The sequence below is a fragment of the Ovis canadensis genome, chromosome 4, assembly GCF_042477335.2.
Source record: "Ovis canadensis isolate MfBH-ARS-UI-01 breed Bighorn chromosome 4, ARS-UI_OviCan_v2, whole genome shotgun sequence".
NCBI classification, from domain to species: domain Eukaryota; kingdom Metazoa; phylum Chordata; class Mammalia; order Artiodactyla; family Bovidae; genus Ovis; species Ovis canadensis.
This window is the reverse complement of record NC_091248.1, coordinates 108,042,584-108,057,186: the sequence shown is the minus strand read 5'-3', so window position 1 is coordinate 108,057,186 and position 14,603 is coordinate 108,042,584. Positions and strand designations below refer to the sequence as shown.

The 14,603-nt window shown below is 41.7% G+C and overlaps 1 protein-coding gene across 2 annotated transcripts in view; it reads left to right on the top strand.

Annotated features, from left to right (window-relative positions):
* Positions 1-223: 223 nt before the first annotated feature.
* Positions 224-14,603, top strand: part of TNPO3 (transportin 3) — an 83,967-nt gene continuing 69,587 nt past the window's right edge. The window contains exon 1 of one of the 2 annotated variants that reach the window (XM_069588333.1): positions 224-780. In XM_069588333.1, the coding sequence (XP_069444434.1) occupies positions 661-780 (120 nt within the window). In that variant the 5' untranslated portion in view covers positions 224-660. The remainder of the gene's footprint in view (positions 781-14,603) is intronic. The other variant, XM_069588334.1, reaches the window with a different exon arrangement.

The window sequence follows — 14,603 nt, the reverse complement described above, 5'->3', positions numbered from 1 at the left end:
GTTGAATTGATGCGACTTGTCCACGGGGGTCCTAAAGGATTCTCTGGGAAGGGCTGAAAAAGTCGGAAGGGGGTTAGAAAGACCTCGGATCCATTGCCAAGGAGGGGAAAGCTGCACAGGTGTTCGCGCCACGAGGATCGCAGAGCTCCAGTCCCAAGCAAGAAATGTGGAGATCCACTTCTTACCGGCTCATAGCCCTGTAGGGTCACTTCCGGGAGGGGGCGGGGAGAAAAGAGGAGGCGTGCCGGCACGGAGGCCGTTTACAACGCACCAGACGGAAGTGTGCCAAAGATTTTGGTGCTGCCGCTTCCGGTCCGGGTAAAGCTGTTGAGGTACGCTTCGTGGTCTCTGTCTTGCCGGGACAGCCTTCGGAGGGCAAGTCAGCAGGTCAGGAAGCTAGCACCGGCGTCTGGATTCAGAAGTGTGGAGTCTTGTGGGAAGATCGGAAAAACGACCAGGAACTTGAATACGATCTAACCTGTGTTTCCGAGGGGGTAACTTCCACGAGGAACCCATCTGCCCTGGTAACGGCCGAAGAGGAGATGGCGCCAGTCAGGGAGCGGCCGTGGCCGACACAGTGAGGAAGCGCGAGGGCGGAGCAATCGGAGGAGCCTCGGGAGAAGAGCCAGAGCCGTCGCTGCCGCCACCACCGCTACCACCATGGAAGGAGCAAAGCCGACACTGCAGCTCGTGTACCAGGCAGTGCAGGCGCTGTACCACGACCCAGATCCCAGCGGAAAGGAGCGCGCCTCGTGTTGGCTTGGGGAGCTGCAGCGTTCGGTGAGGGGCCGGGAGAGGCCGTTCTGCGCCGCGGGGCAAGGGCGAGATAGGACCTAGGCTCGAGCTGGAGTCCAGCGGTTGGCCTTGTGAGGTCTTCCTTGGAGAGGAGCTGCTCCCGCGGGGTGGGGCTGCGAACCTACATCGCCGCCGCTTTTCGGAAACTAGTTGCACTGGTCGGTCGCGAAGTGGCCCTTTCCCCTCCCCGTAGAATGTGATTTGTAAGTCCTATACTTCTTGCTTGTGGCTTCGATCTTTTCCTCTTAAGTTTTACCTTGCTGCTACTTGCTTCTTAGGCCTTGCTTTTCCGTTTTGTCTTTCTTCAACCAAATCCAATCCCGGTCTTTCTCCATCTTCTAAGGATGCTTTATCCGTCTCTCTTCGATGTCTAGGTGTTACGTCCGGTAACTCCTTTCCAGTCGTAGCTTACATCTTAACTGTCTTTGCTGTTTTTCACTCTAGTTTGAGTATTGTATTCTCGTAGCTTCTCAGGTTTCTCGATCCTTATTCACGTGAGTTTTTCTTGTGTTTTGGAGTGCAACATAAAATCAGTTCTGGTTTCAGAAAATCTTTTCAGTTATCTTATCTATCTCCTGAGTTTTACCTTTATAAGCTATAGATATCAAAGCTGCCTTGATTGTTACAGATAACTGTGTCAGCATCCAATGAGGGGATTAATTTATTGCAACCAGTATATACATTGTATTTTGCGCATTTGAATCTCGTGCATTATGCTTCCTCCCCTAATTTTCCCCCTTACCCTTGCTTTGCTTTAGTTCTGCGTGGGTATGTATTCTTGGTGATCTTGTTGACTTTACCTTTCTTATTTTTGCATTTCATAGACCTAAACATATTTTTAAATTTGCCCCCTCCCTTCCCATTTCTTTTTTAAAACTCAAAACTAGTACTTAAAGATGCTCTGCCCTTTTGAGGGCTCCTAGGCTGTAAGTGCATAATAAGCATTTTAAAATTTGCTACCTTGACTTTGAATATTACACTTAAAAAAACAAAAATCGGAAACTCAAGTCCTGGATGACCACATGAGAGGAAAAAGGAATAAGACTCACTGTAGGCTACATAAGAAAATCATTCTTATATGGTGTTAGTTGTTGTTTAGTTGCTAAGTTGAATCTGACTTTTGACCTCAAGGACTGTAGCCTGCGAGGCTCCTCTGTCCATGGGAATTCCCAGGCAAGAAGAATACTGGAGTGAGTTTCTATTTTCTTCTCCGGAGAATCTTCCAGACTCAGGGATTGGGCCTGCTTCTCCTGTGTTGGCAGGCAGATTCTTTACCACTGAAGAAGCCACCGGGGGTCTTAGTGTTTAGTTAGTTTTTGTGATGTGGGAAATATCAATAACCTCAGATATGCAGATGACACCACCCTTACGGCAGAAAGTGAAGAAGAACTAAAGAGCCTCTTGATGAAAGTGAAAGAGGAGAGTGAAAAAGTGAAAAAACTTAAGATCATGGCATCCAGTCCCATCAGTTCATGGCAAATAGATGGGGAAACAGTGGCTGACTTTATTTATTGGGGCTCCAAAATCACTGCAGATGGGTGATTGCAGCCATGAAATTAAAAGACGATTACCCCTTGGAAGGAAAGTTATGACCAACCTAGATATTATATTAAAAAGCAGAGACATTACTTTGTCAACAAAGGTTCGTCTAGTCAAGGCTCTGGTTTTTCCAGTGGTCATGGATGGATGTGAGAGTTGGATTATAAAGAAAGCTGAGCACCAAAGAATTGATGCTTTTGAATTGTGGTGTTGGAGAAGACTCTTGAGAGTCCCTTGGACTGCAAGGAGATCCAACCAGTCCATCCTAAAGGAGATCAGTCCTGGGTGTTCATTGGAAGGACTGATGTTGAAGCTGAAACTCCAATACTTTGGCCACCTGATGCAAAGAGCTGACTCATTTGAAAAGACCCTGATGCTGGGAAAGATTGAGGGCAGGAGGAGAAGGGGACGACAGAGGATGAGGTTGTTGGATAGCATCACCGACTCAATGGACATGAGTTTGGGTAAACTCTAGGAGTTGGTGATGGACAGGGAGGCCTGGCGTGCTGCGATTCACGGGGTCCCAAAGAGTCAGACATGACTGAGCAACTGAACTGTGCTGGGAAGCCACATGTCCCTGATCTTTCAAAGTTTTCGAAGTAAAAGTAGGAGAAATGCTTCACCACACCAAAAGCCAGCTCTTTTTTTTTTTTTTTTTTTTTACCAAACTTGCTTATTGTATTAAATCAGTATTTGAGTGCTTACCATGTACCAGCTATTAGGTGTTGGTATATGGAAATGAACCAGACAAAAAAATCTTTGCTGCCACAGAATATTTGTAATGTTTAAGTTAATACCTGCAAAGAGCTTGACAAAGTTCTTGAAACCTATAACTCGAAATATGTTAGTAATTGCTACTTAAATATTAGCTATTTACTTTCCACTAGTTCAACATTCAGAAAACTAAGATCATGGCATCTGTTCCCATGGCATCACTTCATGGGAAATAGATGGGGAAACAGTGGAAACAGTGACAGACTTTTATTTTTTTGGCTCCAAAATCACTGCAGATGGTGACTGCAGCCAAGAAATTAAAAGACGCTTACTCTTTGGAAGGAGTTATGGCCAACCTAGACAGCATATTAAAAAGCGGAGACCTTACTTTGCCAACACAGGCCATCTAGTCAAGGCTATTGTTTTTCCACTGGTCATGTATGGATGTGAGAGTTGGACTATAAAGAAAGCTGAGCGCAGAAGAATTGATGCTTTTGAACTGTGGTGCTGGAGAAGACTCTTGAGAGTCCCTTGGACTGCAAGGAGATCCAGCCAGTCCATACTGAAGATCAGTCCTGGGTGTTCATTAGTAGGACTGATTTTGAAGCTGAAACTCCAATACTTTGGCCACCTGATGCGAAGAGCTGACTCATTTGAAAAGATCCTGGTGTTGGGAAAGATTGAGGGCAGGGGAAGGGGATGACAGGGGAAGAAATGGTTAGATGGCATCACCGACTCAATGGACATGAGTTTGGGTAGACTCTGGGAGTTGGTGATGGACAGGGAGGCCTGGTGTGCTGCAGTCGACTGAACTGAACTGAGTCTCTATTACAGCCCTGCGTCTTCACCATCATCATTATCACTGTTTACAGTCAGTCAGGTCCCAACAGAAACAGATGCACACGTGAAATAGGCTAATTTGAGAAGGGTTTGTTTTATAAAGGTACTATTTATAAAGATGCAGATATAATGTGCAATTAAAGATAATATAGAAACCTGTAGCCAAACTGTTAATAGCCCTAAGCCATAAGAAATAAGATAGGGAGTGGTTACTTCTTGCGCTCTCAAGAGAAGTATGGACTTGACTGCCTTGAGAGGAATGGTAGTTTTCATTTGAAGGGCCCTAGCCATCATGAGGTGATTTTGCAGGGAGGAAGTTGGAGGAATAAATATCTACACCTTATTCTCCTAACTTCCTCTTGGGATTCCCCATTGGGCAAACCCAACCCTTAATTAAGGGTCTCAGGAACCTGTTGATCTGTTCCATAGAGGTCAAGCATACCGGGTCAGAAAACATGGTAGTAAAGAGTGGAAAAGTGGGCCTGGAAAATAGCACAGTCACACATCGTCGTTTTTAGTCATCTTCAGCGTCTGGACTGATAATTCAGCTAACACGTTGGCTTCTTAATTCCCTTACTTCTTTTTCTCTGTTACCTGGTCACATAGTCACATCTTGGATCTTGTCATTGCTAAAAAAATCACCAACCCCCCAAATCACTGACTCACACATTGAGCTCTGATCACATAACCCACTGAAATTCTATTTTGCTGACTCAAGAATCTTAAATAATGTGATGTAATACCTTTTGGTTTTTTGAAGTCTTACATAATTTTAATTTTTACAAAAATTAAGGTTATTAACTATTAGCTTAATAACAAGTTATTATTGTTAAAATAAGTTTTAAACCAGACTTCAAAAACTTTCTAAAAGTTATAAAATGGAAATAGTTTTACAAGATTTAGGATAAAAAGAGAGCAGTCTTATATAGACTTTCTCTTATGAAAGATGAGGATTTAAGCTTCTTTCACTTCTTCATACCCCATTACTCTAATATAGGTATACCACATTTTTGGTCATATCATTACCCATTATAAATCATGAAACATATATACCATGATAATTTCTTTTTTGTGCAATTTTGGTGAAAATTTTTTTTCCTTTTTTTAATGTTTGCTTTATTTTCTGTGTATCTACAGTAATCCATCCCAAACTCTGTTAGTAGGTGTAAATATCCTCTTAGTATGTTCACACTGGTAATCTGTTCCCATTTTTGTTGAAAGAAAACCTTTCCTGAGAGCCCTCTATATTCCTGCTCCAATCTGATCTGGTTGCTCTCCAGGTCTGTTGCATAAATATTGTCCTGGGATCTCACCATCTTAAGGGAATTCCTTTCTCTTGTACTGGATGCACTGAATCCTGGATCCCATGATCTTTTTTTGGATTACTCCCTCATTTGACAGGTAATTGAAAAGGGAACCTTCGTCTCTTCTTTCTCATTGACTTCGTTAATCTTTTTTCCTGGATCGCTTTTTTCACTCAGAGTTCTCTAGTCTTCTCCTGGGGTGGGGGTCGGGGAGTTATAAACTAGGCTGCTGGTGGCATGTGGGAGAATCAGCTGGAGGATGGATCTCACCATTAAGTGAAGTGAAGTGAAATGAAGTCGCTCAGTCGTGTCCGACTCTTTGCGACCCGGTGAACTGGGGCCCACCAGGCTCCTCCGTCCTTGGGATTCTCCAGGCAAGAATACTGGAGTGGGTTGCCATTTCCTTCTCCAGGGGAACTTCCCGACCCAGGGATATGGACTTTATTTAATCTGTTTTCAGTATGATACTCCCATCCATAGGTGAGCCTGTTGTTCAAAAGTCCAGAGTTCTACTATAGTCTCCCCAAAGTAAACCTTGAGTGTTATGTGATGGTGAGAGGATAGTTACAGTATCCTGGTCCCTCAAGAGTCAGTGAGAAAATCTAGGAAACTAAACTGCTGACAAAGCTTTCTGAACCCATTCCTTTGTTTTCTGTTCCATTTGTCCTGTTTTCTGTTTCTGTCTTCAGATGCACCTCAATACTTATAATTCTTGAGCTTTTCTGGGATTTTGCAAATGAGTGAGTTTGCCCCCTTTATTGTTGTTCAGTCACTCAGTCATGTCCAACTCTCTGTGACCCCTTGGACTGCAGCATGCCAGGCCTCCCTGTCCTTCACTTTCTCCTGAAGTTTGCTCAAACTCATGTCCATTGAGTCAGTGATGCCATCCAACCATCTCATCCTCTGTCGTTCTCCCCCTTCCCTCAATCTTTCCCAGCATCAGGGTCTTTTCCGATGAGTCTGCTCTTAACATCAGGTGGCCACAGTATTGGAGCTTCAGCGTCAATCCTTCCAATGAATATTTAGGGTTGATTTCCTACAGTGTACCCCCATGGCTTCCGCCATGCTTATGCCTTCTTCCCTCCCTGCCTGCAGGCAAATTTCAGCTTTCTCAGACCTGCTTAGAGGGTTAACACTCACCCATTAGCTTTCTGGGGCTTTCCTGGTGATGTGGTGGTAAAGAATCCACCTGCCATTTCAGGAGATGCAGGAGACGAAGGTTCAATCCCTGGGTCAGGAAGATTCCCCTGGAGTAGGACATGGCAACACCCTCCAGTATTCTTGCCTGGAAAGTTCCATGGACAGAGGAGTCTGGTGGGCTACAGTCCACCGGGTCCCAAAGATAACTGAGCGTGTGTGAGTGTGTGTGTGCGCTTTCTAGTTTTCATAGTTTTGTTAATATTGCTTATGTTCGCATTCTCTGTCCTTGTGGGTTCCCTCACCTTTGAGGGTGGAAAAACTTTTTACTCTAACTTTGGAAGGAACCCTCAGGCAATCTGATGTTTCAGTCAGTTTGATTGAGTAAAGAAGTCTTACTTAGTTCTTGAATTTTATCAAAACCTTATTCCATTGACTGGCCCTTTTCTTTGTTATGTCTTGTATTTCTCAAGCACTGTCATTTTCCCCTTTCTCCAATATACCACCATCCCTTCACGTCTGATTTGAAGAACTTGAGCATGTGTATCCAGTTGCTTCTGTCAGATCTCAGTGCTCTGCATCTTATTTTCTGAATTCTCAGGAACCTTGATCTTTTGATTATCCCGTGTCTTACTTGTATCCTCGAACTCCCTCTTTCCTGGGTCTTCTCGCATCAGCACTCACACAGCTGTAGTATCTCAAAGAAAGCAGATGGGTTTTTTGAGGGGAGGGAGGGGGTAAATGCTACCTTTGTCTGATTTTATGATTGATTTTTTTCTTACCTTTGTGCTTACCTATTACTTTTCCCAGTCCTATCTTCAAATGAAGAAATTAACCCATCTTTTCAAAGCCTAGCTTAAATTCTGTCTAAAGTGTTAACTGATTCTCTTCTGCTGAAATTCATTTCTGCCCCTGCCCCAACACCTAAAGCACTTTAATCGCATTTACCATGTTTTTACATTTTTGAAAACTTGTTTTGTCTGCCCTAATAGACTGTATATAATATAGGTATAGATTATATATATAATCTGTATATATATTATGTATTCAGTTTATATAATCTGATACTCATAGTTGAGGGAATAAACCATGATTATTAAATGATCAAGATGCCTGACACACACAGGTTCTTAAAAATGTTCTTGAATGCATAGCTGCTTGTAGCATCTCCAAAGGGGCAGTTGGATGACTCAGATTTGTCTTTATCTATGAATTTTGTTTATTTTTGCTGTGTTTCTCTAACATATCCATGGGTGACTGAAAATAAACAATATTACTCAGCCTCCTGTGATGTTCTGTTTTCAGTCTTTAAATCCTCTAAAAGAACAGTCCTTATGAGATAAGTTTTTATTCAGTTCAGTCGCTCAGTCGTGTCCGACTCTTTGTGACCCTATGAATTGCAGCACGCCAGGCCTCCCTGTCCATCACCAACTCCCAGAGTTCACTCAGACTCACGTCCATCGTGTCAGTGATGCCATCCAGCCATCTCATCCTCTGTCGTCCCCTTCTCCTCCTGCCCCCAATCCCTCCCAGTCTTTTCCAATGAGTCAACTGTTCGCATGAAGTGGCCAAAGTACTGGAGTTTCAGCTTTAGCATCATTCCTTCCAAAGAACACCCAGGACTGATCTCCTTTACAATGGACTGGTTGGATCTCCTTGCAGTCCAAGGGACTCTCAAGAGTGTTCTCCAACACCACAGTTCAAAAGCATCAATTCTTTGGCGCTCAGCTTTCTTCACAGTCCAACTCCCATCCATACATGACCACTGGAAAAACCATAGCCTTGACTAGATGGACCTTTGTTGGCAAAGTAACATCTCTGCTTTTGAATATACTATCTAGGTTGGTCATAACTTTCCTTCCAAGGAGTAAGCGTCTTTTAATTTCATGGCTGCAATCACCATCTGCAGTGATTTTGGAGCCCAAAAAAATAAAGTCTGACACTGTTTCCACTGTTTCTCCATCTACTTCCCATGAAGTGATGGGACCAGATGCCATGATCTTCGTTTTCTGAATGTTGAGCTTTAAGCCAACTTTTTCACTCTCCTCTTCCACTTTCATCAAGAGGCTTTTTAGTTCCTCTTCACTTTCTGCCATAAGGGTGGTGTCATCTGCATATCTGAGGTTATTGATATTTCTCCTGGCAATCTTGATTCCAGCTTGTGCTTCTTCCAGCCCAGTGTTTCTCATGATGTACTCTGCATAGAAGTTAAATAAGCAGGGTGACAATATACAGCCTTGACGTCCTCCTTTTCTTATTTGGAACCAGTCTGTTGTTCCATGTCCAGTCCTAACTGTTGCTTCCTGACCTGCATACAGATTTCTCAAGAGGCAGGTCAGGTGGTCTGGTATTCCCATCTCTTTCAGAATTGTCCACAGTTTATTGTGATCCACACAGTCAAAGGCTTTGGCATAGTCAATAAAGCAGAGATAGATGTTTTTCTGGAACTCTCTTGCTTTTTCCACGATCCAGTGGATGTTGGCAAGTTGATCTCTGGTTCCTCTGCTTTTTCTAAAACCATCTTGAACATCTGGAAGTTCACGATTCACATGTTGCTGAAGCCTGGCTTGGAGAATTTTGAGCATTACTTTACTAGCATGTGAGATGATTGCAATTGTGCGGTAGTTTGAGCATTCTTTTGCATTGCCTTTCTTTGGGATTGGAATGAAAACTGACCTTTTCCAGTCCTGTGGCCACTGCTGAGTTTTCCAAATTTGTTGGCATATTGACTGCAGCACTTTCACAGAATCATCTTTCAGGATTTGAAATAGCTCCACTGGAATTCCATCACCTCCACTAGCTTTGTTCGTAGTGATGCTTTCTAAGGCCCACTTGACTTCACATTCCTATAGCCAGGATGTCTGGCTCTAAGTGAGTGATCACACCACTGTGATTATCTTGGTCGTGAAGGTGTTTGTACAGTTCTGTGTATTCTTGTCTCCTCATCTTAATATCTTCTGCTTCTGTTAGGTCCATACCATTTCTGTCCTTTATTGAGCCCATCTTTGCATGAAATGTTCCCTTGGTATCTCTAATTTTCTTGGAGAGATCTCTAGTCTTTCCCATTCTGTTCTTTTCCTCTATTTCTTTGCATTGATTGCTGAGGAAGACCTTCGTGTATCTCCTTGCTGTTCTTTGGAACTCTGCATTCAGATGCTTTTATCTTTCCTTTTCTCCTTTGCTTTTCACCTCTCTTCTTTTCACAGCTATTTGTAAGGCCTCCCCAGACAGCCATTTTGCTTTTTTGCATTTCTTTTCCATGGGGATGGTCTTGATCCCTGTCTCCTATACAGTGTCACGAACTTCCATCCATAGTTCATCAGGCACTCTATCTATCAGATCTAGTCCCTTAAATCTATTTCTCATTTCCACTGTGTAGTCATAAGGGATTTGATTTAGGTCATACCTGAATGGTCTAGTGGTTTTCCCTACTTTCTTCAATTTAAGTCTGAATTTGGCAATAAAGAGTTCATGATCTGAGCCACAGTCAGCTCCTGGTCTTGTTTTTGTTGACTCTATAGAGCTTCTCCATCTTTGACTGCAAAGAATATAATCAATCTGATTTCGGTGTTGACCATCTGGTGATGTCCATGTGTAGAGTCTTCTCTTATGTTGTTGGAAGAGGGTGTTTGCTATGATCAGTGGGTTCTCTCGGCAAAACTCTATTAGCGTTTGCCCTGCTTCATTCTGTACTCCAAGGCCAAGTTTGCCTGATACTCCAGTTGTTTCTTCCTCCTTTTGCATTCCAGTCCCCTATAATGAAAAGGACATCTTTTCTGACAGAATGTGGTCCACTGGAGAAGGGAATGGCAAACCACTTCAGTATTCTTGCCTTGAGAACCCCATGAACAGTATGAAAAGGCAAAATGATAGGATACTGAAAGAGGAACTCTCCAGGTTAGTAGGTGCCCAGTGTGCTACTGGAGATCAGTGGAGAAATAACTCCAGAAAGAATGAAGGGATGGAGCCAAAGCAAAAATAATACCCAGTTGTGGATGTGACTGGTAATAGAAGCAAGGCCCGATGCTGTAAAGAGCGATATTGCATAGGAACCTGGAATGTTATGTCCATGAATCAAGGCAAATTGGAAGTGGTCAAACAGGAGATGTCAAGAGTGAACGTCGATATTCTAGGAATCAGCGAACTAAAATGGACCGGAATGGGTGAATTTAACTCAGATGATCATTATATCTACTACTGCAGGCAGGAATCCCTTAGAAGAAATGGAATAGCCTTCACGGTCAACAAAAGCGTCCGAAATGCAGTACTTGGATGCAATCTCAAAAACAACAGAATGATCTCTGTTTGTTTCCAAGGCAAGCCATTCAATATCACGGTAATCCAAGCCTATGCCCCAACCAGTAACGCTGAAGAAGCTGAAGTTGAACGGTTCTATGAAATTTTTATCACCCCCATTTATACTTTGAATGACTTGAGTACAGAAAAGGAGAACTTTTTGCCACAACTATCCTGTCTTGAAGTGATCACTTAGTGACATTTTAAACAAAAAGTGTTTTAGTGTAGTAACAAATCATGCTAGTGTAGTATCATAAGGTTTTAATTTTCAGTTTGAAATTGATAAAGAATTCCCTTGCGGTTCAGTGGTTAGGACTGTGTGCTTTCATGCAGAGGGTCCCAAGGTTCAGTCTCTGGTTAGGGAATTAAGATCCCATAAGCCACATGGTGCCTCCCTGCCCACCCCCCCCCCCCAAAAATCTACTTTAGTTAAAAACAGAAAATGTGGTAACTATAATTATACCATATAAAGTAGCATCCAAAACTGTATAGTACCTAAGAAAATAACAAGAAAAATTAAATTGGTAAGGAGTAGAATCTACCTGGTTTGTTTCAAAACCGCTTTGATAATAGATGTTTTGAAAAACGATTATCTTTACTTCCCTCAACCCCATACTTTACTAACCTTAGAGCCATTTAGTATAGTTTTAATGGGCCCTAGGGACAGTAGATTTGGTATAAAGGTGTAATTTGGATATGGTTCTGCCCGTGCTACACATTAACATCTTTTCTTCCTCTGAGATTGGTATAAAATAGCCATTTTCAGAAGAATCTACTGTCATTCTAACTTTTTTTCACCAAAATTCTTGGAAACAACTGAGAGCCATGTTTTTGTTTTATGTGATAGGCAGATATCACTGATATCTTTAGAGTGTTTTAAAAGAAAGAAAATTATTGTGAGACATTTTAAAGGAAGCCTGTTTAACAATGGACTATTTTGAATACTTAGTTTCCTTTGTTTACCTCTAAGTAACCAAAATGAGTAGAAGGTGTAGTATTGGACGGAAAGACCATCTCATTATTGGGCTAATAAACCGTGCTACTCATTTGTTCTAAATTTCTAACTTAGATTAGAAGAAGGAGACTACCTTTATGGAGATAGTCTGTGGATTAGAGGTTATCTCAGAAGTTTCCTAGTTCACTCTCTAAACTGAAAAGGGATTGATGAAAAGAATCCAAAGACATGAATCAACTGGAATCAAATCATGCTTTGATACACTAAGTTGGCATTGGTTTATCACGTAGCCTTGAGAATTTTCTTCTAAATATATCTAGAAGGTCATGGGTCATGGAGTATCAGTTTCAAACTTCTTTCCTAGTAATTTTCCTCTTTGGAGTTCCTTGATTCTTTTTAGTTCTAAAACCTAGAATCTTTGATTTTTCCCCTAGCAATGCAGTCATTGATTTGATTCACCTGAAAATCTAGGAATCTTTTAATGCTTCTGCTCTCATCTTCCAGTCAAGTGACTATTAAACCTGTTTTTTAAACAGTTTTCTAAAGGCAAACTTTCTAGAAAATAGAAAATGTTCCTGTATTACTTCTGAGGGGTCCATTCAGTGAATATAGGAATACTGAATGCTTTGCATTGCTGGAAAATGGGAGTATATAAGTGGTAAAAACCAAAGACCTTTCTACTTAATATAATAGTGTACCAATCTGGTTATGTTGTCTAATATGATTGCCATTACCCATATGGCTAATGTGGCTATTTAAATTTGAGCTAATTAAAGTTAAAATAAATTCCTTATTTGCATTGCCACTTTCCAAGTCTTGGACAGTGCAAATATAGTCATTTCACGTCCTTGTTGTATTGGAGCTTATGAATGAAGATTTGTGATGGTATTTCTGTGGGCATTATAGTCTATTATCTGGTGACATTCATCAGTATTTTGATTAGTTTATTTCTCATCTCCCCAGGCCTTGGACCAGAGTTGATGGTTTGAAACAGAATATAAAATTACCAGGGCACTGCTGGTAATTTTCTAAAAAATATTTATTTATTTGGCTGCACTGGGTCTTAGTTGCAGCACGCAGGATCTAGGATCTTTGATCTTCATTGCAGCATGTGGGATCTAGTTCCCTGACCAGGGATTGAACCCAGGCCCTCTGTATTGGGAGCACAGAGTCTTAGCCACTGGACTACCAGAGAAGGACCACAGCTACATTTTCTAACTTAACATTTTAACTATTTTTAGGTATATAGTTCAGTGGTATTAGGTACATTCATGTTGTTGTGCAACCATCACCACAATATGATCAATATAGTTTCAGTTCAGTTCAGTTGCTCAGTCGTGTCTGACTCTGTGACCCCATGGACTGCAGCACGCCAGGCTTCCCCGTCCATCGGGGAAGTAAACTGCCAACTCCTGCAGTTTACTTAAACTCATGTCCATTGAGTCAGTGATGTCATCCAACTGTCTCATTCTCTGTCTATACTAAAATTTTAAATATCATCATATAAAAATAAACATTTCAAAACGTGCAAAATATCAGAAAGTTAATCAGTGCTATAAACCTAGACAGCATATTAAAAAGTGGAGACATCACTTTGCTGACAAGGGTCCACATAGTCAAAGCTATGGTTTTTCCAGTGGTCGTGCACGGATGTGAGAGTTGGATTATAAAGAAGGCTGAGTGCCGAAAAATTGATGTTTTTGAATTATGGTGCTGGAGACTCTTGAGAGTTGCTAGGACAGCAAGGAGATAAGCCAGTCAATACTAAAGGAAATCAGTCCTGAATGTGCTTTGGAAGGACTGATGCTGAAACTCCAGTACTTTGCCCACCTAATGTGAAGAGCTGACTCATTGGAAAAGACTGTGATGCTGGGAAAGATTGAAGGCAAAAGTAGAAGGGGGTGGAAGAGGATGAGATGTTTGGCTATCACCAACTTGAAGGACATGAGTTTGAACAAACTGGGAGATAGTGAAGGGCAGGGAAGCCTTGGGTTCTGTAGTCCATGGGATTGCAAAGAGTGGACATGACTTAGTGACTGAACAACAATCAGTGCTGTCTCTAGAATTTTTCATCTTTCCAAACTAAAACTCTGTACCTGTTGAAGAATAATTCTCCATTCCCTCCTCTCTTCAACCCCTGGTAGCCATCATTCTTCTGTTTTTCCTCTGTAAATTTGATTACTCCAAGTACCTTGTGAATAGAATAATACAGTACAACCATCACCACCATCCATCTCCAGAACTTTTCTCGTATTATAAAACTGAAAAATTTGTACACGTTAAACATAGTTAACTAACTCCCCATTTCTCCCCATAGTCCCTGGCAGCCACCTTTCTGCCTTTTGTCTCCATGAACTTGACTACTCTAGGCACCTCTTATAAGTAGAATCCTACAGTATTTGTCCTTTTGTGACTGGCATGTTTCACTTAATGCCTTCAGGGTTCTTCCATGTTGTAGATGGATTGCATCCCTTTTTAAAGCTGAGTAAGAGTGTATGTATGTACCACATATTGTTTATCCATTCATCTGTTGGTACACACTTGGGTAGCTTCCACGTTTTGGCTATTATGAATAATGCTGTTATGAGCACAGGTGTAGAAATATCTTTTGGAATCCCTTCTATTAATTCTGAGTATATCACCAGAAGGGGAGTTGCTGGATCATATTGTAATTTCTGTGGGTTGTTTTTTTTTTTTTGAGGAACTGACATGCTATTTTCTAGATTTTATATACTTTTAGACTCTTTCCCCCTCCCTGTTTCTTTGACTGCACTGTGTGGCATGCAGGATCTTAGTTCCCCAACCAGCTAGCCACACCTCCTACAGTGGAAGCTCGGAGTCTTAACCGCTGGACCACTAGAGAAGTCTCATAAACTCTGTTGAACTTAAAAACAGATTTAATTCTTAGAAAGTTGAGCTTGCTCAGATTATCTCTCCTGTATTTCCCTAGCGTGTACCCTGGTACTGAAATATTACCAGAGAGTGTTTTAAACTGGTGAAGTTCTAGAGAGAAGTTTATTTCT